The sequence below is a fragment of the Hemicordylus capensis genome, chromosome 13 (assembly GCF_027244095.1).
Source record: "Hemicordylus capensis ecotype Gifberg chromosome 13, rHemCap1.1.pri, whole genome shotgun sequence".
NCBI classification, from domain to species: Eukaryota; Metazoa; Chordata; class Lepidosauria; order Squamata; family Cordylidae; genus Hemicordylus; species Hemicordylus capensis.
In genome coordinates, this window is record NC_069669.1 from 268,047 (window position 1) to 294,871 (window position 26,825).

At 59.1% G+C, this 26,825-nt stretch overlaps 1 protein-coding gene across 1 annotated transcript in view; it reads right to left on the reverse strand.

Moving 5' to 3' along the window:
• Nucleotides 1-25,355, reverse strand: part of LOC128336556 (heparan sulfate glucosamine 3-O-sulfotransferase 4-like) — a 46,664-nt gene extending 21,309 nt beyond the window's left edge. Inside the window, exons 1-2 of the mRNA XM_053276426.1 lie at nucleotides 25,333-25,355; nucleotides 23,989-24,999 (exon numbers count right to left, since the gene is read on the reverse strand). Coding sequence (XP_053132401.1) covers nucleotides 23,989-24,999; nucleotides 25,333-25,355 — 1,034 coding nt within the window. The remainder of the gene's footprint in view (nucleotides 1-23,988; nucleotides 25,000-25,332) is intronic.
• Between the last annotated feature and the right edge of the window lie 1,470 nt (nucleotides 25,356-26,825).

The following is a 26,825-nucleotide window of genomic DNA, read 5'->3' on the forward strand; positions in this document are numbered from 1 at the left end:
TTCTGAGCTCCCTCCGGGAGGCCCTCATCCACTCCCGCTGAGCCAGCGCTTCTCCCCAAATGCCGCCAGGCCTTCCTGGCTCCAGAATGGACCCGCCAAGGGCATTCCTGCTCCCCCAGAGTGGACCACCCACCCCTCCTCACCACGGGGGTCTCGAGGCCCACGGCGCCACGTTCTGGAGGCCAGCCGCAGCCACTGGCCCCGTCTGCTGCCACGGGGCCCAGGGAGGCCTCCCTGCTGGTCTCTGCCCACCAGCATGCCATGAGGGCACACCGGCTCTCCTCTGCATTCTTCGCCCCGCTCTCTTCAGGTCTCAGCCCCAAAGAGGCCCCACTGCCCAGGCGGCCAGCTGCTTCACCATCACCTGCTTCTGTGAGGCCTTACTGGGAAGTTGCCCCCCCAAATGGATGATTATTTTCTTACCCTGGATATAAACCAGGCGGCACTCCAAGGCACCGTGGGAAACCCAAAGGTGCCTTTCACATGTGTGTGGAGTGTGAAGTGCTCCCGGGAGCTCGCAGGGACAGGACCTGGGGTCAATCTGGCCGGTCTGTGGACACACACACAGGCTTCTCCCGGCTGGCGCTGGCCACCTGCTCTCTCGGCGGCGGCGGCTGCTGCTGCTCCGGAGCCTCCACTCTTGCTCCTCCTCGCAGTCCCAAAGGGCGATGGAGGGAGCCCAGGAGACCCAGGCAAGTCAGCCGGCTCCGTGTGCCTCCTGCAGGGCAGCCGGTGTGTCTGGCAAGCAGCCCTTCCCCTGACAGGAATCAATGGCACATTCGACTTTCCTTCCTGTGGCTCCCGCTCAAGTGGGATTTGACAATGATGGAGAACAGATTGGCCTTAAATACTGCCAGGAGCGCCTCATTGTTCAAGGTGGCGGCAGCAGCAGCAGCATCAGCCCCTTGCAATCCTCTGGCTGGCCTCCGAGGCACCACCACTGTGGAGGCAGGAGCAGCTCCCCAGCCCCCGGCAACCAAGCCTCCAGCTCAGGGAGGAGGGGGGGGTCCGGCTGGAAGAAGGTGGCCCTGGCTGGCCAGCCCTCCTGCTCTGCCTGCCCAGCTGGTGCTGGGCTGCTAGGCTGGGCCTCTTCTGGCCGGGCCTCCTCCGGGCTGGCCTCCCATTGCGGGCTCCAGCCTGTGGCACAAGCTCGGAGCCAGCCACAGCACCAGCATCTCCAGGGAGGGTTAGGGCTGCCTCTCAGGCTGGCCTGACGGAGGAGGCGGTGGGGGTTGCACGTTCCCTGTTCAGTGGCAGGCCCACCCGCCTTGCCAGGCATGGCCTCTTCCGTCTCCAGCGCTTGCCAGCACAGGCCCACACAGAGAGGGCACCCAACTGGGGCATGGAAGGAGATGCCAGCCCGCAGACTCTGGCCTGCCCACTGCCGGCTCCATCCGTGCCAGTGCCAATATGACAACATTGGAAACAATAAAAAACGCATTACAACATAAAGTGCAGGTCAAAAATGTAGAAGCAACGCAGCCCCCCCCCCCGCCCCAGGGAGAAAGAGCCCAGTGAGCCGATAAAGCCGGCCATGAAAAGCCACTCCGGGCAGCCGGTTGGCGGTCTCAGGGAAGCCCAGCGCTCTCCGCCGTCGCCAATCCTAAGCGCGCTTACCCGGGAGGAAGCCCCGCCGAACACTGCAGGGGGACCCGCTCCTGAGCCCACAAGCGCGGGGCTGCTGGATGACCTTGTTCAGGCCACGCCCGCCCCGCAAGGCCCAGCCCTGGCCGCCCCCTGGCCAAGGGGGCTGCCGCTCCAAAGGGAAGGGGGCTGGCCGCCCTCCTGCTCAGCCACCACAGGCCCCCTCAGCTCACACGCTTTGCTTTGCTTTGCTTCCCAGGGGGTGTCAGGAGACCCCGGCCAGGCAGCTCCTCTAGCTCAGCCCGGAGGCTGATTCGTGTCCAGCTTGCTGGAATCATCACTTATTTAGAAGTCACTACAAAGATCCTCGAGATCTGAGCCTCGGCTGTGTTTTCAGAAGTGCCTAGTTTATCTTTTATTCCCTCTAAATGTTTGTTTGCTATCCTGTTTCCCAGGAAAGCTGCTTCCGGCTTGTCTGGAAATTTCAGGAGTCTGCCTTGTTCCGAGGCTTCCTTTTAAAGGACTGGCTTTCGAAACTGTGCTCTGCGGGGGGGGGGTGGGAGGGAGAGAATGGGCAGACACCTTGCTCCAGCCCGGCAGCCCAAGCAGGAGATGGGGGCTTTCCATCCGAGCCATCCCTCTGCAAGGCCTCCTTACCGGTAGCAGTGCCTTGGGATGGGGTGGGGGAAGCAGCCTCCAGATGGACAGCACCTGCAGCAACCGTGGCCAGGATTCCAGGTGCCAAGAGCTTTAGGGAGATGTTAAATGGGACTCAATGGGTCTGCTGCAAGGAGATGGGAGATTTCGGGCTGATTCAGAGCATCCAGGAGCCCAAGTGTGCCATGGGCAAACCAAGGCTGATCTGTCAATAGCCAAGAGGACCGCCTTGCTCCCTGTGCAGGAAGGGGCTATGCTGGGTCCTCTTTGGCCCAGCTGAGGCCAAGTGGAGCCCAGCAGAGGGAACTCCCAGGACCTAGGGGGTCTCCTGCAGCTGTCACAGCGGGGGGGGGGGTCCACGTGGATGGAGGAGTCCTCTTCAGTGCTGAAGCTTGAAACCAGAGATGGTCAAAGTGTCAAGCACGGGCTCGGGGCCTCGCTTCTCCCACACCCTTGCATTAGGGGATTCTGACACTCCGCAAGCGCACAGATGCCCTCTTGTCTTTCTTTGGACGTGATCTACTGCAGGGCGGAGTCTTGGGTATCTCCCCTGCACTGCTGCATCCTACTGACAGAGCTGGCTCTAACCTTGAGCACACCCATTGCGCATACACAACTCACCACCATCACCACAAACCTCCACAAATGCACAACTCAAAAACGACACGAGCATTGCAGGAAGCACGGCCAGATGAGGTGACCATTTTGACACCCGGCCATCTGCCACCACATCAGGCATGCGGGGGGGGGGGCTTTTGTCAGTGGGACAGCTGGGAAGTAAATGCTCCCCTCCACCCCAAGTGCCAGGATAAGCTCTGGCAACAGATAAAGCCTCTCCTTGTTAAAAAACACTTTGCGGATTTGATTCCCAATTCTGGCACCAGCCCAGAAGGGCTTGAGGAGATCTTAAGCTCAGGGAGTGGAGAGATCAAGCATTAGCCAGAGAGACGTTTCGCCACCAGGCGTCCGGAGGCTTAAACTTCCAAGGTTCGGGGTGGGGGGGGTGGCGAAAAGGGGGCGGGCAGGTGCCTGCTGGCTCTGGGGGTCCCTCCTCCACGCTGGGCTGGCCACAGACACAAAGAAGGGATGGGGAGGGAGCTTCCCCAGTGACAAACTATTTCAAGCCAAGTCCCTCGGCAACCCAAAGTGGGCAAGGCAATGATTAACCAGAAGGATGGGAGGCAAGGGGGGGGGCACACTCTGCATCAAAGGCCAGGAGAAGAGGGGCCTGAGGGCTGGTCGCCTTCAAGGCCTGCAAGCGAGTCATTAAGTGGTGGATCCAAGTCCCCAGTAATGAGCCGTTAGTTGGAAGGGGGCAGGCCAACATGGGACGGATCCAGCATCCACTCTCCAGGGCCACATTCCAGGGAGTGTCAATTCCTTGCTCAGGAAAAGCGCCGTTTTTGGGGAAGCTGGAAGAACAGCAGAAGGGAAGGGAGTCACAGCAGGGCCAAGAGAGAAAAGCCCATAGCGGTGGGATGCGGGGGGGGGGGGGAGGAAGACCCTCGGTCCATCTAGCTCAGTAGACTGAGCAGCTCAGTCAGCCCCTCTACACTGACTGGCAGCAGCTTCTCTCAGGCTTTGGGCCGGCATCCCTCCCAGCCCTCCCTGAAGATGCTGCCAGGGATTAATCCGGGGACCACGGAGCTATGGCCCTAACCCCCCCCCCGCCACCCCCCCCCGTGCACACTCACAGTGATCTCCTCTTGAAAGCAAACTCAGCCCACATAAAACATGTATTTAACCTGTTGCAAAAAGGAAAACAATCATCAGTTCTGTTACACTGTTGCATGTCCTTCCTTTTCGTACTAAAAACGTATTCCCTGTCGGCTTGAAGCTATGAATGAAGAGTCTCTCTCTCTTCAGTCTGTTAATTCAGAATGAATTAACCTCCCCAAGCCAACCTGGATCATACACAGACTTTTGCAGGTTTACAGAAAGAGCAAGAGCTTCCCAGCACCCTGGAAGCAACACTGAGGGAAACGGGGGGGGGGGCCACAGAGAGGGCAGCCGCCTCCCCGCACCACGTCTGGAGCAAGGAAAGCGCTCCGGAGGAAGCTCTGGCAAGGCCGCCTGGCCTGGAACAGCAGAGGGCCAGCCGGCGGGCTCTCTGGATCCGGCAGCACTTCCTGCGGAACTTGAATCTGGCACCGAGGCAGCAGAGAGAGCGAGAGAGCCGGCAGGAGCCCAGGAGGGAGCGTGGGAGGTCCTGGCTGGCTGCCGCGGTGGGCGTTCTAGTCTGGGTGTTCTAGCGGCAGTCAGTGGGGAGAGAGGTGCCGATGATCCCCCTGCAGAGAGGGGAGGGCCCAAGGCAGGATGGATGTCCAGAGCCCATCGAGCGCTGAAAACCCAGGACTGGCGGCAGGGTGGCCACTTGCCTGACGCTGCTGCAGCCCACCCTCCTCCCAGGACCCAGGCTCTGCTGTTCCCGCTCCTGTCCTCAAGTGCTGGGGTGGGGGGGTGGGGGGAGGCAGCTGTTGGCTGGGCCCGAGAGGTGGCCTCGTTGGGCATTCCAGGAGCAAGCAGGGCAGGACCCGAACAACCCCTGGCCATCAGTTCTGCCTCCATCCTGATGGGGTCGCACACAAAAGCACCTTCCCCACATCACGCAAGATCAAAGCTTGGGGAAGCCCCCCCACCCCGTGCCACAGCAGAGCGCCCACCCCAGGGACTAGGTGGCTGTTCTGAAGCAGGGGTGGGGTGGGGGGGTCTGCAGCAGGCCACCAGCAGGAGAAACCAGCCCAGAGCAAGAGGAAGCCGGGCAGCAGGCCCCTCCCTCTGCAGAAGGGGGGCCTCCCTTTGCTGCTGGTTCTGGCCCCCCCCCAGCATTTCCCCCCAGGCAGAGATGCTGTGCAGCCTTGAATTGCCTGACTGTCCTGATCCCTCAGCAAGATCAGCTGGAATATCCGTTTCGCAGAAGCACAGGAGCCAGGATGGATTTCAGCCACTCACAGCTAGCTACCTGCTTCTTTATAAATCAATCTAAGAATCAAGGTTTCCTTTTAAAATTGTTTACAGGACGAAAGAAAAGAAAACAGCAGACCCCAAACCTCGAGGGTTGCCATCTGCTGAATGCCACCCGTGCATTTGGAAGCATCACCTCCGGAAGGGACTGTGGGAGACGGGAGCGGAAGGAAGCCAGGAGGCACTTGGGGAGCCGCCTCCCTCCCCCAGCAGGAGGGAAAGGAGCTCTATGGGGCAGCAGCCGGGGCAGCTGGCTGCTGCAGCCTCCACTGTGGCAGGGGGACCTTGCCTGGGGGGAGGCAGCAGCACCGGCTGCCGTTCAGCCCCCCTCCCCGCTTTCAACCACCCGGAGAGGAGGAGAGGGGTCTTTCCTTCCCTTGGCAGCCCAGTCACTGCTGGCCCTGAGGTGCCTTCTTGGCAACCGCTTCCCCAGCTGTGCACTCAGCATTAAACAGAGCCTTGAACTGTCTGCTCTCCATCAGAAAAGTTATTCCACAAAAACTGGCACAAGCAGCCCTTGCGGGGAGCAGTTTTCGAGAACACAATGGATGCCCAAGTGCTCCTCACCTGATCCAAAGCAGCTCCGGCCTTCGGTATTTAAGAGAACTCCCTGCTCTCAGGACCGGCTCCTGGGCCAAGGATGGGCGTCTGCCAGAAGAGAGGAGTGCCCGGAACATCCTCTGCCCAGAGCAAGACTCGCCATTTGTGCTTCCGTGTGCCCTGCCCTGCCACACTCTGAGGGGTCTTGCTGGATCAGAGCAAAAAGGGGCTCCCCACCCAGCACTCTCCTCCCCGCAGTGGCCAACCAGATGCCCCAAGCCAGGGCGCGGCTACCATTGAGCGAAAGGCTCCCAAGGACACGGGCCCCAGCTCCTGAGGGCCCTCCAGCTCCACCCCTCCCTATTTTCTTCATTATCTCCCTCACGGCCCCCTCTCCCCTAGCTACACCCCTGCCCCAAGCAGAGCAGAAGGCAGGAGCCCTCCCCTGCTCTGTACTCCTCCCCATGGCACACTGCCCCTAGACAGGGAGGCTCCATCGAGCCCTCCTCACCCCTCTGCCCTCCTCCTCCTCCTCCTCCACAAAGGCGTCTCACCCCCTGCTAGGGCCACAGCCTGCGGTCAAGGGCTCCACAGGCCCCAACTGTCCTCTCCAGGCCTCGCTCTGGGGAAGGGAACTGAGCTTTGCCCCCTCCCAGCCCATCTCTAGGTGGCCCTGCTACCCCTAAGCCTCAGTGGGCGAGGAAGGCAGGAAGCCCCCCCCCGCCCGAGGGTGCTGCCCCTCCCTCTCCGCAACCGGATCTCTTCAGGCGTGTGATTACAGGCTTGCACGTTCCCTCGAAAGGTCAGATAACACAATGCCACGGAATCATATTAGCGAGCGGAGCGTCTCTCGGCTTGGTATTTCGCTGCAAAACCCCATAAAGCAGGTTGGCTGTTGCAGTGAAACAGACATTGTATAATAAAGTTGGCGTAATTGTCTCCAGAAACAAACAATCCGTTTACGAGGAGCGCTGCCTGTAATTGCACGGCCCCCAAACAGCTGCTTGCTGCGCCGGCAGCCGAGCAAAGGGCTGCGAGAATATTGAGCTCAGATATTACAAGGAGGCACCTGACACAATTTAGGTACAGTACCGAACCGCCTCGCAGGAGGAGGAGGAGGAGGACGAGCCGGGAAATAAACAACTTCCAAGCGCATTGTTGGGAGACAAATATTCGATACGCCGTTTAATGTATGGATCGCTCTGAGCGGTTCGTCTACGACAATGGAGGGAGAGGGCCCTTTTTCCACCCAGGCTGCCATGACGGAAATGCAGAATTGATTGCAGGCCTGATGGGGAGGATTCCAGGGGAGGGCCATTCCTAGGCCAGCCCAGGTCCCGGTGCTCCTTTTAAAGGTTTGCCTGCAACTGGCTCCAGCAAAGCTTCTCCATCACATTTATTTCCTCTCCACGTCCCCATCGGCTTTGAGGAATGACTCCGCTTGGCCGGCTCTCTCGTCCCGTTTGACCGTCTAATTTTTCATCCAGCTGTGAAAGGGCTTTTCCTGTCCTCAACAGAGGGACCTCGTTTCTTTGCCGGCTTCGGCTCCAGCTCCAGCTGGGGGCGGGGCGCTTCCAATGGGCTGGAAACGGAGTCCCAAATTGGCAGGCGGGTCTTGGGCCTGGCCTCAGACACCCCAACGCCCCCTGCTGCAGAAGGGTGTGTGTCTTCTCTCTCCCGTCCCAGACTTTGCTCTCCAAGCCAGTGGCAGGCAGGCAGGCAGCCCCCTGAGCAGCTCTTCCAGCTGCTAGTCACAGACTTGGGCGGCGGGGGGGACGGGACGGACAATCTTCCAAAGAGGTGCGTGCTGTACCCAAGTCAAGGGCACTCTGCCCCACACCGCACACAGGGGCTGCAGAGTGCGGCCCTTCACTGGCCAGGACCCCCCCCACCTGCCCCTCCCTGCTCTGCAGCTGTCTCCCACCCTTTAGAGGGGTGGGTCTGAGCTGCTGCGTTGTCCTTCCAGGAAACCAAGCAAGGCCATGCACAGGGATGGCAGAAACAGCACCAGCAATCCAGCCCCCGCAGTTTACAACCAGCATCGTCGGAAGAGGTGAAAATGCCCTCCGTCCTCCACAGTGCCTGATAAGCATGCAAAGCACTTCCCCGCAGAAATCTTTACAGCCTCCTTGCAAGTTTCACAAGGTCAGGATTCTCCAGCCCTGCTGGATCAGACCCCGAGGCTGCGCCTTGTCCCCCAGCAGCCAACCAGACGCCTCCTGGAAGCCCACAGGCAGGGTCAGGCAGCGACTTTCCAGCATCTAGTGGTAGAGTGCCTCTCAACATGGAGGTTCGTAGCCACTGACAGACCTCTCCTACCCCTCCACAAAGGGGTCTCATCCCCTTTTAAAGCCACCTCCGCTGGGAGGTAGCTCCATCTAAACTGCATTTTTAAAGGGTGCAAACAGGAGGGGTGCTTAGGATCTGCCCCACCCCTGAGCACACCCCCTGGACGAGTCCCAATCTGTCCCTTTTCAAAAGCCAATTCGGTGGTGGCCCCTCGGCTTTGGAAGGCCCTCCCTGAAGAGCTTCGCCATGCTCCCTCTCTGTGTTTGTTTAAAAAAAAACAACCACCAAAAACACATCTTTTTAAAGAGGCTTTTTAATGTTCCACCTGTTGCGTATATCTGGTAGGTTCTTGAGTTCTTTCGTTTTTATAATTCTTAGTTTTTAGCTCTAAGATTTTAATCTGGAATTTTAACAGCTAATTTCGATTGTGGTTTTAGCTTGGATTTTTAACTTGTTTAATTTGGTTAATTTTATTAGTCGGATTTTATATTGTAACTGTTTTATAAATGTTGTGAGCCGCCCTGAGCAGTAATGTACTGGAGGGCGCAGGGTAGACATATTTTGAAGAAATAAATTAAATAAATACTTTTGATGATGCAAGACACTCCTTGCTGGTGACTGGGGGAGAAGCCGCCATCACCCAGTTTCCTGGTTTGGGGGCTCCAAGCCGCTGCCTAAAGAGGGGTCCTGGCTGTAGACAAGTCACCTGCCTTGAGCCCTCAGGAAGAGACAAGTGAGGTGTTCAAAGGAAAGGGGCTGCCTGTCTTGGGGGGTGGCCCGTGCCCCAGAGAGCCCCAGAGAGCCCCAGCGGCTTTTTAACAGAAAGACAATCAGCATCCGGAGAGGGATCAACACAGGAAGCTGCCATCGACTGAGTCAGGCCCTGGGTCCATCTCGCTCAGGACTGTCTACCCAGACTGGCAGCGGCTTCTCCCGGGTTGCAGGCAGGAGTCCCTCTCAGCCCCAGCTTGGAGATGCTTGCTGGGTGGGAACCCGGAACCAAGCAGGCGGGGGCTCCCCCCAGAGCGGCCCCATCCTCCCCTCGGGGGAAGGTCTTGTCGCAGCGCTCAGCCCATCCCAAACGCGAGCCAGGGTCAGCCCTGCTTGGCCACGGGGAGAACTCCTGCTGGCTGGCACACTCGGTGGCCAGCCCTGCCCTGGGTCTCCCCCCTCCCCAGCATCGGGTGGGGCTTGAACCAGAAGAACCAGCGAGCCCCTCATCCCTCCCCCCCCCACTGGCCACTGCTCGGAGGCCGCCCAGTTGCAGCCTCTGCCCCCCGCCCCCCCCCGGCTCCCTGGCCGGCCCTTGCTGGGGGGTGGGGGTGGGGGGGCAGCAGCATCTGCCTCTTGGGCTGCCGCCTCTTCCCTGTTTCCAGAAGTGCAACATGGAGCCAAATGAAATACGGAGAGGAGCTCATTTTCATGCCACGGAGGGAATTGTTTTATTACTAAAGCAGCAAATAGAACTAATTGAATCCGCAGTTTAAGAAGGGGAAGGGGAAGGGGGGGATGGGTACGGTACACACAGGCGGGGGGGGGGGCAAAATGAGGCCTGAATATTCATAGGCCAGGAAGCTGCAAATCTTGGGTTGCAAAACATCTTCCTAAATGGCAAGACGGCCAGAGGCGAGGCAGGCCCAACTCTCAGGGGAGGCCGGCTTGGCACAAATCTGCTGCTGCTGCTGCTGCTGAGAGGAACGCCGGCCAGAGGGGCCAGGCAGTCACCAGCAGGACCGTGCAGGCAGCAGCCCAGCCGGGGAAGAAGGACTCCGTGTGGGGGGAGCCCCTCCCGTGCATGCAGAAGACGGGGCCCGTGGCCAGCCCTTGTCCTCCTCTCCAGGCAAAAGCATCTTGGGGAGCAGAGCTGGGCAAGGGACTCCGCAGAGCTGCTGCCCGCCAGAGCAGACAGTCCTGGCTGAGGCCGACCGAGAGCCGGACTCCAGAGGGCAGCGTCCCAGGCGTCCCGCTCCCTTGACCCAGAGAGGGCCCCACGGCAGAGAGGCTGGCTGAGGAGCCAGGCCAGCCAGCAGCCGATGCAGAGGGAGGGCCCCCGCCTGCCGCTGGGTTCCAAGAGGTGGGCCACCAGGAGGGGCAGCCATATCGTGCCCACAGAGGGCTCCACAGGCTGGCAGCGCCATCTTGGCTCTGGGGAGCCCCTTGAAAGGCAGCATCAGCCACAAGGGCAGCAGTGTGCCACCCCCCCCGCCCCAGAACAGGGCAAGCCACGAGGAGGGAGCCCTGGCAGCCACGGATCCCAGCAGGGGCACAGCCCAGCCACCTCAATGCACCCCAACAATCCTCCTCCCGAGGAAGCCGAGGGAGCCGCAGCTCCCCTCACCCGGGGGGGGCACTCCCGATGCAGCCACTGGCAGCCTGCAGCCTGCAGAGGGGGGGCCCTGCCTGGGCCTGGAAGAGAAGCCCGGCCTCCAGGGGCCAAGCCCTTGCCAGCACACCTGGCCTCTGGCTTGCAGCTCGTGGAAAGGAGAGGCTGGCAAGGCCGCACCTGCCCCGATGGGCCTGCGGTGGAGGGCAAGGCCCGGCGATTCTGCTCCGTCCCAGGCAGGCAGCCAAAGCAGGGACAAGAGAGCGTCCCCACTCAAGTGAGCTGCCAATACATGGGGACAAGCTGAGGAGTCCGAACAAGACAGCCGTTGGGTTTGCTCCTGCAAGGCCAGTCCTAGGCCTCAGAAGTGAGCTCGGATGCTGGCCAAGGCCACGGCGACAAGCCCCTTCCCTGGGCCGGCTTCTGGGTCTCGAGAGCACCGAGGCGGGACTTGTAGGCAGCTACTAGAGAAAGCCTCCACCTCCGAGACTTAAGAGAGCTGGTCTGGTGGCAGCAAGCATGACCTGTCCCCTTAAGCTAAGCAGGGTCTGCCCTGGTTGCATACGAATGGGAGACTAGAAGCGTGAGCAGCACTGGAAGAGATTCCCCTCCGGGGATGATGGAGCCGCCCTGGGAAGAGCATCTGAGGTTCCCATTTCCCTCCCCGGCAGCATCTCCAAGATAAGGGCTGGGAGAGACTCCTGCCTGCAACCTTGGAGAAGCCGCTGCCAGTCTGGGTAGACAATACTGAGCTAGAGGGACCAAAGGTCTGACTCGGTATGAGGCAGCTTCCTATGTCCCTATGTCCATTTGCTGGTGGGTGAGACAGTTGGGAGAGGGGTGAAGCCGCGCCCTCTCCAAGTGTCTGCCCCCAAGTGTCTGGCAGAGTCCTGGGGACCCCAGAGCTCTCCCAGGGCGCTGCAAAATGAATTCACAGACCACCACGGACCTCCCCCCTTGCCCCCGTCCCCCCACACACTCAGCCCCCCCCCCCGACTCAGCGGTGTGTGGAGGCATCCAGCCAGCCCCCCTCCCCCCCACGGCTGAGCCTCTAATGGCTCCATCCTTTCAGCAGCATCACACACAGCCAATTAAACCTGCCACTCGCTTGCCTGACTCACCGCCATTTATGACCCTCCATTTCCAATGGCAACACAAATATTAATTACAACACAAAAACCTGCATTAATGTAACACCGGGGTTATTCATTAAACACCGAGGAGTCAAGCAATCAAGACGCCGGGGGTCTCACGCCTGGGAACAAAGAGGGCTCCGTCTGCGGGGTGGCCTGCACTTCAGAGAGGGGGCGCTCCTCCAGCCAGGCCCCTGCCTTTGAGAGGCACACGCTTGGGGGTGCTGCAGAGACATCTCTGCCCCCCCCCGAGGGAGTCGGGCCAGCACTCCACCCGGTCAGTCCAGCAGCGGAGACAGCTCCAGTGGCTCCCCTCTCTCCTGGCCCCCTGCCCGAGAGCCGAGCTGCCTGCAGGCTGGCCATTCTTCAGGTAGAGCTGTGTGGTTCCAGGCAGCACAACTCTCCGCTGAGGCAGGAGAGTGAGGAACCACCCGAGCTGCTGCTGGGAAGCAGAGGCAGCTGCACTTCCTTTGGTGCCCCCATAGCATGCGTCTCCCCCAGGCCAGCTTTGCAGCGCCTGTGCCATCTCCTGAACTCGGAGCCTTCCAGAAAGAACCCAGGAAGGCCCCGGCTGCTCACGAGGAGGAAGACGGAGGTGCCCCTGGTGGGACTGGCCAGGTCCCACCCAGGACTGTGCCGCAGCAGGATGGCCGGGAGCTGCACAAGGGGCAGACCAGCCACAAGCAAGCCGAGCGCTCAGCAGCAGGTCCAACTCCAGCCAGAGGCCCCGGCAGGATTGGCTTGAACCCCTTTGCGACAACTGGGGAGGCCCAAGTTGGCACAAATCAGCTTTCCGCTCAGGTGGCGAAGTTCAGCCCCTTCCAACAAGGCCAGCAATCAGCGCCCTGCAATGAGTAACAATGCAGAATACCATTGGGAGAGATCAACCCTCTTTGCATCAGAATGAGCAGCCGCCGGGCTTCTTGCTGGATCCCAGCACTGCTGGGCCAGGGAGAGGACGGCTCCCCCAGCTGTGGACTGGGAGCAAGGGGGGGACTGGCAGGCAGGGTCAGGCTGAGGGTTAGCCCTAACCCTAACTGGAGACACCCCCAGCCGAGAGCACCCCACGGACCAGGCAGCCAGCCAGAGCCCGCATGCAAACCAGTCCTTCCCAGGGCTGCGCCTACGTGCTGAGCGGCCCTGAGCGAGGAGGCTGGGATTCATTTACTTCCAATAAATAGCTGGGAAATTAGCCCAAAGGTGAGAGCAATGACTTTGCATGCAAAACGGGGCGGATCAATGCCTGGCCACATTCTCCAGGGGCAGAGCCAGCCGCCAGCCAGAGAGCTTTTCCACGCCCCCCCCCCGCCCTGGAAGCCCCCAGCCACTCCTTCCTGGTCAGCCGGTGCAGCAGCCGAGTGTGGGTGGGTGGGTGGGTGTCCCCGGAGGGCCTGCAAGAGGCACCGCCCAAGGAGACACGTCCGAGCAGCATAGGAGCAGGAAGGGACCCGGGAGGCCCCACCCACCCACCCTCTTGCTCAGTGCCGCAGGTGGTCCCAGCACCCCTTACAGGCCTCTGCTTGAAACCCTCCAGATCGCTCCTTGTGGCTCTCACTTCTGAGCAGCTGCCGGACACACCAGCCATCCACACGAGCTCTTCCTCAGTGCTCCCCCCGCCCGGATATCGGGGAGTGGGGGGGAGCAAGATGGGCCCTCGCTGCCCCCAACATGCTCCCTCTTGCTCTGCCACTGCCTCCTGGGAAGAGAGGGGAGATGGACTCTGGATTGCTTCGGCTTCCTTTCCACTTCTTGATATACACGGGATCGGTTGCTGTGCAAGTTGAACTGCTTTTCAAGTGCAAGGCTGCATTTGGATAAATAGCCAGGAAGAGGTTTAGGAGTCACTTTGGGCTGGGTCAAAAAGCAGCACATGTGCCCCTGCCAACTGGGCCAACTGGGGGCTCTCCTCCGGGGCAGAGCAACAGCCCCGATTCAGCCCAGTGCAGCAGCTCCACTGACTGTTGTGGCCATCGAGTTGGGGTTTGTTCAGACGACACCTTTCCCTCCCACAGCCAACCTGTCCTCTACCAGAGTTTTGTGCCATGTTGTCCCACAAACCCCGGAGTTTTGGGCTGCCTTGTTTAAGGGGGTAACAGACATCTCAAACTGAGGCCCCAAGAAAATGCTCCCCCAAATGCATTTTTTCACACCTTCCTCATATCCTGCCACAACCCCAAATGTTGTGTTGCCCTCTCTTAACCATGTGCCAAAAACACAGTAGTAGATGGGTGCAGGAAAATATCTGTTTATTACAGTACAGTTTATGTGGGTGAAAAACAAACACACAAATGTTTATTACAAACAAATGTGTTTGTTACAACAGGCATATTGCAACAGACACGCATTTCCTTGCACACACACACACACACACACTGTTCTTTTTTGCCTGAGCTGGTGGTGATGATGCCCTCCTGGCTCCCTTTGAAGGGTGTGGCTGGCAGCCAAAGTGAGGGCTCCACATGGGGCGGGGGGGGGAGCAGGGGGTCACGCCACCTAAAAGCGTCATCCAGAGTTGCATGCCAGTTCTGTGGGTTTGGGGACAAGAAACCCGCGTGGTTGCCACGGCCCTTGAAAAGGGACCTCGTTTTTGCAGAACCCCGTGGTGGTAGCCCCTTGCTTAGTGCTGGGAAATCTACTGCTTGCAGAGTTTCTCTGTAATAATTTGACCCAAAGGCCGGTGTCTGGTCGCACTGTGCAAGAGTGCAGTAAGCCGTCTGTGTGCCCCTCTTAGGAGCAGAAGCCGCACGCAGCGGAGCAGCTGGGAGAGAAGCCCTGAAGGAGGGCCGTGCGATGCTTCTCCCCCAGCACATGCTTCTCTACAGCAGCTGCAGCTGCAGGAGGCTCCATGTGGGCAGCTGCTCTGGGTGCCTGGCCAAGAGGCCGGCCAGCCGGCCCGCTGGCCCAGGGGCCATCAGCCAGTGCCAAGGGGGCAGGCATCTGGCAGAGCCCTCAAGGAGGAGAGCTGCAGCCCCGCTGGCTTACTGGGCGGCACGGAGGCAGAGGGGGCAGGATCTGCCTCCAGGCACAGTCACGGAGTGGCCCAAGAACACCCCTCCCTCCCAGCTAGCAGCGTTTCCAGCAAGAGGGTGCTCAGCAGGGCAGGCGCCGCGAAGGGAGCGCCCCAACACGGAAGAGGCCGGCCCAAGCGCCAACTCTCTGCCAGGTCGGGGGTGGGCAAGGAGAAAGCTCTCACCACTGGCCAGCAGGGATGCAGGGGCAAGAGCCCCCCCCACCATGGGCCACTGGGGATGATAATCAGACAGGAAGCCCAAAAGGGGAGGAACCACCGTGTGTGTGTGTGGGGGGGGGTGTCTTAATGGCTGCTGCAGCACCTGCACAGACCTGCTTAAGAAAGGAAGCTCTGCTGATGATGAGCAAGGTGGCTCCAAGGCCTGGAGGGAAATCGCAGGAGCCCCGGGTGGGGTTGGCCCCTGGCTGGAAAGGAACAGGGCGACTCAACCCCCTTCCCACCATTCTGAGCTGCACAGAGTTAGACTTGGAGGAGCAATTTGTGCACACATATTTATTTCTCCCTTGGGAAGTTATGTAATTTCCAAACCAAAATGTTTTGTGTATTATTATAACTTTTTAAAATGCTTAATGTTCACTGAGGGTCTCCAAAGTATTTCTCTCTCATTCCAATATGCTGCTGAACCAGCACCTCTTGGTGAAAGGAGGCAGAAGAACATCCGGGCACCCCGGTTAGATGATAATAGATACTAAGACAGATGCACATGAGACTGGCTGTACACATTACGCCTGCAGCACATATTTTCATATGCATATTTGCACTTTTGAAACAAGTGAATTCAGCAATCCAGTTCTACTCTGGCTTCTAATGCACACAGCTCATGTGATGCTGAATGAATCTGAGCAATCTCTGCAAGTGGCACCAAAGGATAACCCAAGAGCTGGAAGAGTGAGAAAGCAAACCAACAGGAGTGTATATCGCACAGTTGTTCAAATACTGTTATTTTACCTTTTTTCACTCACCCTGCTTCCGGATGAGGCCTGACCTGGATATGGTTTGGGGGCAGGGGGGGGGAGTAATGACAATTCAGTTCTCTGAGGGTGTTGACTGGGAACCCCAAACTGAGATGTTCATTACACCCTTCAAGGAGGAGGCACAAAACTTGTGATCTGAGGCCCAGGTATTTGGTAGAGATTTTGGGAGGCTACAACAGTGTTAATGTTGGGAGCATCAGGAGGAAGTGCAGCTTCATAACTGTATCACATGTGCACACACATATATGAACATAAATGTAAGCATTACAGTTAGGGAGACAGGCTACTCCAGTCACTGGCTCGTATCCACATTAAGTTACTCATAAGCAGTCTTACTAAAATTACTGGGACAAGTTTACTTCGCTTAATTTCAGTGGGAGTACTCTGTGCTCATTTTCTGAAGCCTGTCAATCAGGTAGAGGGGAGGGGCACACTGAGCTTCAGCACACAGCCAGCCAATCAGGAGAAGAGGAAGAGGGTCTTCATCCTCCCCCACTCCTTCTGCAGAGGATGCCTTGGCTTCAAGCCATGACCCTCAGAGGGGGGAACGAACAGGGCAGTGGCAGTGTGGGGAGGAAGGCGGGGCTCCGAGAAGCGAGAAGAAGCGCTGGGAACCACTTTGCCAGGCGAACTGCCTTGTCAACTTGCACGGAAGAGCGGCACAGAACCCTCAGTCTGAGAGCCCACCCACCCAGCCGGCTGCCCCCTCCACCCCCACTCCTTTTGGGGACTGCCCGGCCAGCCCACCAGCACTCCTGGAGGCATCCATGGCTTGAAAGCGGCCATGAATTTGAGCTGCGCTCAGCTGCTGTTTATGTTGCAGAATAAATTCTTTAAAGAAGCTGGCGCACTTCACAGGAGAGTTTGTTGAGGTAAATACCTTCATTTACATGAAATGCGACCTGCGATTGTAATGTGGAAGCCATAAAGAGCCGAAGGGCCTACAATCCAGCCTAGATGCCTGCAGGATGGAAAGCTGGCGGGGGCGGGTGGGAAAACCAGCAGTTCCTCCAACATTTACCAAACTGGGCCAGATACCCAAAGGCAGGCAGGCAGGCAGGCAGGCAGGCTGGGAGACGGCCAGCAAGATCCATTTTTCCCCATAAGTGTAGGCTCCTTCTCCTGCTTTCAAACACTTTGCCTCTTTAAAAGGTTTTTTTTTCCTTTCTCCCACTTCGACTTTCAAGATAAAACATGTAAATAAAGAAAAAGCCTCAATGAACACCGTGCTCAGGAGATGGGCGGGTGGGGGTGGCAGCACCTCGCTGCAGCAATGGACAAGCTCCCCCGGAATGCTGCCTCCCAACACCCAACAGCTCCTTTGCAGACACAATCTCTTGTATTCAGGCTAACTTGGACTCCGCTGTTTTTGCAGAGTCTATGAAGGTGATGTCCAGCAGTCTTAAATGGGATCCGTCTCAATCTGTGATGCCCGAGGATGTGGACAAGCTACTTGGGGCAGTGCGGCCTACCACTTGCTCTCTGGATCCTGCCCGACTTGGCTGCGTCTAACTAGCAGGGAGATTGTTGGAGATGGCCTCGTTAATTTCATTAACTCATCGCTGAGGGAGGGTAGGATGCCTCCTTGTTTGAGGGAGGCAATGATTAGACTACTTCTTAAGAAGCCTTCCCTAGATCCCTCAGTGATGGATAGTTATAGGCCGGTCTCTAATCTCCAATCTCCCATGGTTGGGCAAGATGATGGAGAGAGTGGTGGCTAACCAGCTCCAGGTTTTGGAAGAAACTGGTTATCTAGACCCATTTCAAACTGACTTTAGAGCGGGCTATGGGGTTGAGATGGCCTTGGTCAGCCTGATGGATTACCTTTACCGGGGAATCGACAGAGGGAGTACGACTGTGTTGGTTCTTTTGGATCTCTCAATGGTGTTCGATACCATCGACCATGGTATCCTTCTGGATCACCTGGGGGAGTTGGGGATAGGAGGCACTGCTTTGCAGTGGTTCTACAACTATCTCTCAGGCAGATTCCAGATGGTGGAGCTTGGTGACAGTTGCTCTCCAAAATGGGAGCTATTATATGGAGTCCCTAAGGGCTCCATTCTGTCACCAATGCTTTTTAACATCTACATGAAACCGCTGGGTGAGGTCATCAGGAGATTTGGTGCAGGGGTGTTATCAGTATGCTGATGACACCCAAATCTATTTCTCCTTATCATCATCATCATCATCATCATCATCATCATCATCATCATCATCAGGCATTCATTCCCTAAATGCCTGCCTATAGGCAGTAATGGGCTGGATGAGGGATAACAAATTGAAGTTGAATGCAAGCAAGATGGAGGTGCTCATTGTGGGAGATCGGAATTTGAGGGATAAGTTAGACAGTCCTGTGATGGGTGGAATTAGAACAGGTACGCAGCTTGGGAGTGCTTTTGGACCCAGGCCTCACCCTGGTATCTCAGGTGGAGGCTATGGCTAGGAGCGCTTTCCATCAACTTTGGCTGATTTGACAGCTGCATCCATTCCTTGAAGAGAATGATCTCAAAACAGTGGTGCACCAGCTGCTAACCTCCAGGCTTGACTACTGCAATGTGCTCTATGTGGGGCTGCCTTTGTACGTAGTTCGGAAACTTCAGTTAGTTCAAAATCTGGCAGCTAGGCTGGTCTCTGGGGTAACCTGGAGAGACCATATTATGCCTGTTTTAAAACTGTTGCACTGGCTGCTGATATATTTCCAGGCAAAATACAAAGTGCTGGTTATTATCTTTACAGCCCTGAAGGGCTTGGGTCCGGGCTACCTTAGAGAGCGCCTTCTTCAGGTGTCCTGCTCCTACCACCACCACTGCCTCCCCCGCCCCATGCATCACATTCCTGCCTTATCTGGGGAAGGCCGGGAGCTGCCTGGAGGGGAGGCAGGTTCCCAGCTCCTCAAAACCTCCCGTTGGGGACTCCCGAGCAATTCCAGATAAAAGTGACAGAAAAGCAGGTTTCCAGAGAGATGCTAAAAGACAGTGGGCCACTGCTGACTGATGTGTTGCGAGCAACATTATAATATATCCAGTGTGAATGCTTGAGGAAGTTTGACTGTGCACGGCCCTCCCCTGGATTTGGTGCTAAGAGTCCAGCCATTCCTTCACATCCATACCCTTCTCAATTCACTGAAAGCACTTCAAGCAAAAATCATTTGAAAGAAATTACCTCTGTGTATTATACCATGAGCAGCGAAAGATGTCCCACATGAGCCTCACTGGCCCCCAAAGCAATAAAATTTCTGCTGAAGTGCGCAGTATAATAACTCAGGGAAAAGAAGTCCCCATGACAACAAGAGGGGAGAGAAAGCCATGAACGGCGGCGCGGAAGATTCAATCCGCACTCAATACAAGGTGTCACCAATTTGCGTGGCTGCTGCCGTTCCCTCGCTGAATCAAAGGCCTTCACCTCCGATCCTCCTCCCGGGAGGAGCATAACAGCCGCTTCCCTCTCCCGCAGAGGGGAGGAAAAGTGGCGCTGCTGCTGCTTCGCGGCATGTGCCCCTTAATCGTATCAACTGCCTGTGGCTCTGGACCTGCCCAGCACCTAGCCCTGAAGGAAGATGAATCCTGACCAGGCAGGCAGTTCTGGTCAGCAGGCACAGAAGCCAACTCCTCCCTCCCAGCTGCCTTAACAAGGGATGGCGGCGCGGGGGGGATGGGGCATGGAAATCAGATTTCAGGTCTTGTTGCAGCTGAGGGGAGTGTGTGTGTGTAGGGAGAAAGGGCTTCCTTCCAAGGTCCAAGCCTTTGGGCCAGTTCAGAGATCAGACTCAAGCTCTCACGCTGAGCGCAACTACACCAATCCTCTGGCTTTCACCTTCCTCTCCTGGCTGAGAAGCCGAGATGTGTGGTGATGCCTGAAGTCAGCAAAGCCTGCCTTGTTCTAACCAGAGTCCCCGACCAAGCCAGGCTGCAGAACGAGAGGTTGCCCAGAGAAACCTCAGCTCTGCTCCTTGCAGCCACATCCAGATGTCTATTATGACGACCACCAAGATTTATATACCACTTTTTAACAAACACCCTCCAAGCCGTTCACATCAGAACCTGAACAACAAATAACGTAAGCTGGACCCTGGACCCCCAGAGGGCTCACCATCTAAAAGAAACGTAAGGCAGACACCAGCAACAGCCCCTGGAGGCATGCTGGGCCTGAGGTGGAGAGCGCCAGGGTTCGTGGCTCCCCACCTGACCTGCTCAATAGAAGACAACCCCCACTTTTAAAGGGGGCCTCTTTGCTGAGTCAAAGGTAAAGTGTGCCATCGTGTCGGTGTCGGCTCCTGGCACCCACAGAGCCCTGTGGTTGTCTTTGGTAGAATACAGGAGGGGTTGCCCATGGCCTCCTCCCACCCAGTATGAGATTATGCCTTTCAGCACCACCCTCCTATATCGCTGCTGCCCAATAGAGGTGCATTCCAGTGGGGATTCGAACCAGCAACCTTCTGCTTGTTAGTCAAGCATTTCCCTGCTGCGCCACTTCAGGTGGTCCTTTGCTCAGTTCGCAGAGGATAGCCGAGCAAGGATGGAAAGAGGCAGCAGCGGCCAGGCCTTCCTCCCGCCCCGCAAGTGGAGTCCCCGGCTGCAGAGCAAGAGAGCCAGACCCAGGAAGAGCAGAGGCCCTGAGCCAGGAGGCAGAGAGGCAGGAGGCTGGCGCCAGAGCAGAGCTGCCAACGCCAACCCCCCACCCCCAGACTCCAGCCGCTGGGGGCTGCCTTGTGCTGCGGCCCTGAGCAGCCTCCGTGCCACAGGTGGTCCACCTTGCTCAAAGCCCCCAAAGCTGCTCACTGCAGCCAGATCTGGAGCTCACAGCAGGGGCCCAGAAAATCAATACCTTCCCCAAAGATATAAGTAGTACTGGAGATGCAGAACACACCATCCAAGACGCGTCCACCAGAACACAGACTACCGAGAAGGGTCTGGAGGTATGAAACTGGATCAGCAGAAAGAGATGCCCCCCCCCCGCCCCCCACTGCATCAGAATTAGGAGGAAGGAGCAGCTCTCGCACAATCACGCCCGTCTGTCCACTCCAAGCCAAAAGCAGCCAAGGCTGGTTAGCCCAGCCCACGGAAGGGCCCTGACAGAGGAGGAGGACGACAGTTCTGCAGGTCACTACAGCCAGTCGTAAAAACAAGCCTGGTTGTGACTGCCTTGCAAGCTGCACATCACTACGGAACACTGAAGTCATCGGTCCGTCAGGAACAGGCAGGCAGACACACAGACACCCCAGTATTGGATAGTTTTCCATCAGTGCCTTTTGGGAACTGGGCTTTGGACACTAGATGGAAGCCAGCTTTTGAGTCACACAGGATTCTTCCTTCGCCCGAGTGCTCAGGGGGCTGCAGCACTTGGCCAGGCTTGCAGGGTGCTCTGCACCCAGCAACATCAATGGACCAAGGCGGAGGACTTGTGGCCAACACTTTTTGTAACTGTCATGCCGCGAGTGTTGCTAAAGACTGGGGCTGCCCCGGCCTGGTGCGATGAGCAAGGAGCAGGAGTGACACGCAAAGACCTCCCCTTCCAGGGGCAGAAGCCACTGCCAGGAATGGCTTTGGCTTTTCTGAGGCAGAGTGTTGTGTAGGCACAGCTGAATAACGCAGTAGGACTCTCCACCTCCACAGAGCTCCGTGACCCTTTGCTAGTCCAGGTGCTCGCCTTGGCAGCCACCCCGGCCCATCGCCACAAGGCCCTCTTCCCTGGCTGCCAAAACCTGGAGAACGCCCACAGCATGGCAAGTGCAGTTGGACACACACACACACCGCCCCCCCCCCCGAGGACGCCAGCCTGAACCCCACAGCACTGCGTCTCCCTGTGTTCAACGTGCCGCCACCCTGGGGACACACGCGCATGCGCACGCACTCGGCTGGGCCCGGCTCCGAGCGTGTTTTATAGCAGATAACAAAAACTCTGGGCAGTAAAAGTTTAGGCCTTTAAAACTTCAGGATGACAAATGGCAGCGCGCCTGGGAAACGGCTCAGCGACAAGGGAAGACTCCTTGGGCCGGGAGCTACGTCCAAGGCCAGCTGAAGGCCAGGAGCCCAAGGGGGCCGGGGGCAGAGCAGCGGCGGCGGCGGCGGCAGCCTCCTGCGGATAGACGCAGCTGGGCACAAGGGGGGGCACAAGGGGGCCCCCTCCCCGCCCCCACCCCCACGGGTCTTGCTTCTCCACTGCACACTCGCTCACACATGCACACGGCCTATGGAAAAGGAAGAACCACCCCAAACAGGGACAGGGACTTGTCCCCCATGTGGGGGGTGGGGGGGTGGCACGGCTCTCATTCCATGTCTGACTAATCACCATATCTGGGGCTGAGAAGAAGTCCCCCCCCCAACTGGGTCACGCCGTCCCTCTTCTCCTCCTGCCCCCCAGGCCTGGAACAGAGGTCTCTGCTCCACAGCCTGCCCTAACCCTGCACGGCCGGAATCGTGTGGGTTGGGCAAAGCCGAGCACTGCACCAGAAGGCGCCATGGCATGGCGGGGGGGGGGGGGTGGCAGGGGAGCAAGCCAGAGCAAGGAGCTGCCCAAACCCGCCACTCCTTTAAGGTAGGGCAGTATTCCAGAGGCAGGGCAGAACCACCCCCACTGCTCCTTGCCCAAGCTCTCCTCGGGAGCAACTGGTCCAGGGCCACCACTCCACAGCACTGCAGGGGGGGGGGAGATCACGTGGCGGGGCTCCAAGCCAAGGCTGGTGCAGAGCAGAGAGCCGGAGCCTGGACCAGCTTCCTCCAGCCCAGCGAGCCACGCCCCCACCCTGGGCCCACAGGCCTCTGTCCCCGGCCCAGAACAGGACCCCCACCCCACACACAAGGGGCCAGAGGAAAAGCAAGCGCCACGGGGGGGGGGGAGGAGGCAGCCACTGGTCCCAGCCCCCTCTCAGCTGGCCAGGGTGGCTGCCGACATCTTAGAGACCACTCCCTAAGGAAAGCCAAGCCGGCGGGTCCCAAAGCCCTTCTCCTCCTCCTGCTCCGCGCCATCTCTACAGGCCAGTTGGTGCAGGGCTTTGGTGGGCCGCTCTGGGGAGAGCCCGTTCCCCGAGGGGCCCCCCCTCTTCTGCGGGCTCAGCATAATCCCGCCTCCTGCCAGGCTCCCCCTTTCAGACCAGCCTGCTGCCCCATTGTTGGGCAACACACTGTGCAGCTGACCTGCTACCAACAGGCTGGGGGGGGCGGGGGGGCTGGCTCCTCCTGCACAAGAGTCAGGCTACCTGCAGGCTGGGGAGGTCCCTCCCGGGCCAGCCCCTGCCCTCCCACTGCAGGACTGGGGGGGCTCCTTGCAAAATAAAGCACTGGCCCGGCTGAAGCCAGGCAGCCCCAAGGTTGGACTCCCCCCTCGCCCGCCACCGCGCAGAGAAACAGCACCGGAGGCTTTGCCTGCCGGCCTCGTCCCTGGAGAGCTTGTCTGGAGAAGGACTTTCCCTGCTGCCCTCCCGCCGCGGAGGCCCCCTCCTCGGCGCAGACAGGCCCAGCAGCCGGCAGCAGCCCTCTGCCACAGGCAGCTCCAGGGCCGGGGCCGGGGCCGGGGGGAGTGGCGGGACCTCTCCACACCAGCGGATGTTGGAGAAGCGAGCGCGCGCCCCGCAGCCGCCTGGCACTCCCCAGACGGCCACTCGCCCCCCCGGCTGGCGACTGCGCTGCTCTCCTGCACTGCACAGCGGGTCAAGCGGGGGCTGGGGAAGAGCGCGTGGCCCCCTTTGCGGAGGAGTCCGGCTCCCCGGACAGGCGGCTTCCACCCCGGAGTTCGCTCGCCAGCTGGGGAAGTGGCTCCGTCCTCCCAGGGGTCCCGCAGGCTGCTCGCCTCTGGGGCCGCCGGGCAAGCCCGAGAAGACGACTCGCCCGCCCCACTGCGCCCGGCGCTCTTGGAACCTGTGCCGGGCCACGCGCCTCTCCGGGCCGCCCTCGGCTGCGCAGGCCGGCTTGGAGGGTGGCAGCAGCACCGCCCCCTGCTGCGCGAAGGAGAGGCGGCCCTCGGCGCCAGGGCCCCGGCCCCACCGCCCTCCCCACATGCCAGCCAGGGGGACAGGGCTGCTCCCGCGCTCAGCAGCGCTCCATCCAGCAGGGTCGGCCCGTGCCACGACGGGGGGCAGGCGCCACTGCTGCCCCGCAGCAAGGGGCAGGAAAGCAGCAGCGCGCACAGACGCCTCCCTTCGCCTGCCAGCCCGCCGGGCACCTTTCCTGGACCTTGCCAGTTTCCTCGGAGATTTCCAAGAGGCGCCGCAGGCTGCAGCGGCAGGGGAAGCCGCAGCGAAGCGCGTGGCCAAGCTCCAGCAGCCTCGTCTCCCAAGCCCCAGCCCCGAGGGGTCTGCAACACACGCGAGGGAGCTGCTGCCAGCCCTGGAGCACCACAGCTTCAAAGAGGCGGGGGGCGGTGGTTTTTTGCGACGCCCCTGCCCGCTCCTCCGGCCCTGGTGGGCTTCCTGGGCCGCGGTGCCCGGACCCCCCCCCCACCTCCCACAGACCTGTCGCCTTCCGGGGCTCTCCCGCTCGCGCGCGCGCACACACCCACCTGTACCAATCGAGGCCCTTGTCGTAGTAGCGATCGAAGAAATGGGGCTCGGTGCCCACAGCCCGCACGTCCGGGTGCGCCCGGAGAGCCTCCAGGAGGGCGCGGGTGCCCCCCTTCTTCACGCCGATGATGAGCGCCTGAGGCAGCCGCTTCTCCCCGTAGTCCGGCGTGGCCGACGAGCCCTCCGAGCTGGCGGCGGCGGCGGCAGCTGCCGTGGCGCTGCTGCTGATGTTGTTGCTGCTGCCGCCGGTCGGCCAGCTGAGCTCCTCGCCGCCGGGGCCGGGGCTGCTGCTGCGGCTGGGGCCGGGGGCCGCTTCTTGCGCGCCGCGCTGGGAGCCGGAGCCGCCGCCGGGAGGCGTCGCCACCGCGGCCGTGAAGCCGCCGGGGGTAGGGGGCGGCGGCGGGGTGCGGGGGCCGGCGGGGCTGCTGCTGCTGCTGCTGCTGCTGCTGCTGGCGGCCGCGGCTCGGCGCGGCGGGGCGGCGGGGCTGGGGGCGCCCTGCGGGGCCAGCGGGGAGCGGAGGGCGCCGGGGCCGCCCATGAGGCTGTAGCAGGCGTAGGTCAGGCAGAGCGAGAGGCTGCACATGCAGAGCAGCTTGCGGGCGGCGGGGCCCTTAGGCGGGGGGGCCATGCCGCCTGCCCGCGCCCAGCCCCGGCCGCATCCTGTCAGCCGCCCGGCCGCCCCCCCGGCTGCATCGGCTGCCGCCGCCCTCCAGCCCCGCCGCCCGGGGGGAGCCCCGCATGGCACAGCCGCCTGCGCGCTGCCCGGGCACCCTCGCCGGCCGGCCGAGCGAGCGCGGCGCCCGGGGCCGCTGCGCCTCCTCTGCTCGCAGCCGCCGCCGCCGCGGCGATTCCAGCCAGGGACTCCCTCGCTAAACTTTGTGCCGGACGCCGAGCGGGAGGCGGAGGCGAGCGGAGAGACGCAGCAGCGGCAACGGAGGCGGCTCGCGAAGGCCCGCCCAGCTCGGAGAGGGCGGGGAAGGAGCGCGCTCGCAGCGCGCAGCCGGGCGCCCCTGAGCATGGGCAGAGGGCGCGCTCTTAACCAGTCTGCAGGGCCGGATCCGAACATGCCGAGACCCTAAGCTCTGGCACAATGGAAGCAGAATACATCAGGATAATGATAAGAATCAAGCAGCTTTATTTTTAGATAGACACCGGCAAGGATAAAACCAGCAACTACACCACCTCTAACAAACCCAGTTATCTTGGAAAGGCCTCTTTGCATGGGAAATCCCTTTTTCAAGGAGAACAGACTAATGAACTGGGACCTCTTACCTTGCACTGGTGGAAACTTGCAACGTACAGAGCCGCAAGAGCAGATACCACCACAGTTCCGCCTGACTCACCGGAGGCGCAATCCATCCTGCATCCTGTCGGTTCACATGTCACTTAAAATTGAAGACCGCCTGTTATGCACCACTGGAAATTCTCTCTTCCCACCGTGTGTGTGAGGCTCTGGGCTGTGGCTTACTTAGCTTGTGCCTAAATCCGTCAGGGTTATGGGGCAAGAGTGCTCCTAAGGCTGTGCAAAGGGCAGCAAACATGGTGTGGCAACGGAGGGGAGCACACCAAGCTTTCCTTCCCCACCGCCCCGTCATCTGACCGCCTCCCCCACCTGCCCCCCCCCCTCTGCCCAGGGGCGGCTTAAGCTTTTTGCTACCCATAGGCAAAAAGGCTTTTGCTGCCCTTTTACCTTAAACAAAAAAGGTTTGCCTCCCCGCCCAAGGTAAAAAGAAGGGCTTTCTCCTCTCCCACTCCACCCTTGCTGCAGCCGCTGCTGCCCACAGAGAGGGGCAGCACAATTTGAGGAGGGGCGAGATTTAGCTGCTCCTCAAAATTGGCCACCGTAGGCAAATGCGCCTCCTCGGCCTCTCTGTTAACCCACGGCTGGCTCTGGCTCTGCCCCACTCCACGTGGCCTTGATTCCACTCAGCCTCACTCTCACACTGAGCAACTCGGAAAAAAGCAGTGCCTACCTCGCAGGGTTGCTGTGGGGCATTTGAAACTCCCCCCCCCTTGGGGGAGGGGGAATGCTGTACTGGAAGAGGTGGGGGGTTTGCATCAAGATCCTACCCCCACCCCCAGACAGAGAGTTGGGTTTTCTGGGAAATGTATGAATTGGAAATTTTTCCTATGCAACTTTTCCTGCATTGGCATAATTTTCCTGATGCTCTAAATAGATTGCGATCTGATCTGCATGTTATTTGATCTATTTATTTAGATTTTTAAAAAACATATTCATTTTCCATACTGTATCTCTAAGATACAGAGTCCTATATGTACCGTATGCTTTTATTTTAAATTTTTTTAGGCATTTTCATGTTTTTATATTTTAGCTGTGTGTGTGTGTGTGTGTGTGTGTTTCTGTGTTTCTGTGTGTGTGTGTGTGTGTGTGTGTACCACCTTGGGATTGTTTTAATGAAAGGTGGTATATAAGTTTAACAATAATGAATAAATAAATACATAAATAAATAAAATAAGTTTCTTAAGCAGCCAAGTAGTTGAACTGGGGAATATTTGATGGGGGAATCACTAAAAACTCTGAATGTGGTTTTACATTTTGTAGTGAAAAGAATAATTTGTATGGGGTGTGTGTGTGTGTGTGTGTGAGCATCACTGACCTCCCCCCCCGCCCCCATGTCACACAGAGGCGGACACGCCCAGTGTGGTCAGTGCCTGGCAGAACTTGCTATTTCCAATGTGTGTGTGGGAGAGGGGGCAGTTCCACCAGAACCAGAAGCTGCAAATGGGTCACCAGGAAGCCACAAGATCACCAGGGTGTGTGCAGATGGCACTCTGGGAAGGCACTGACTCAGAGACACCCCGTGGTGGGGAAAGT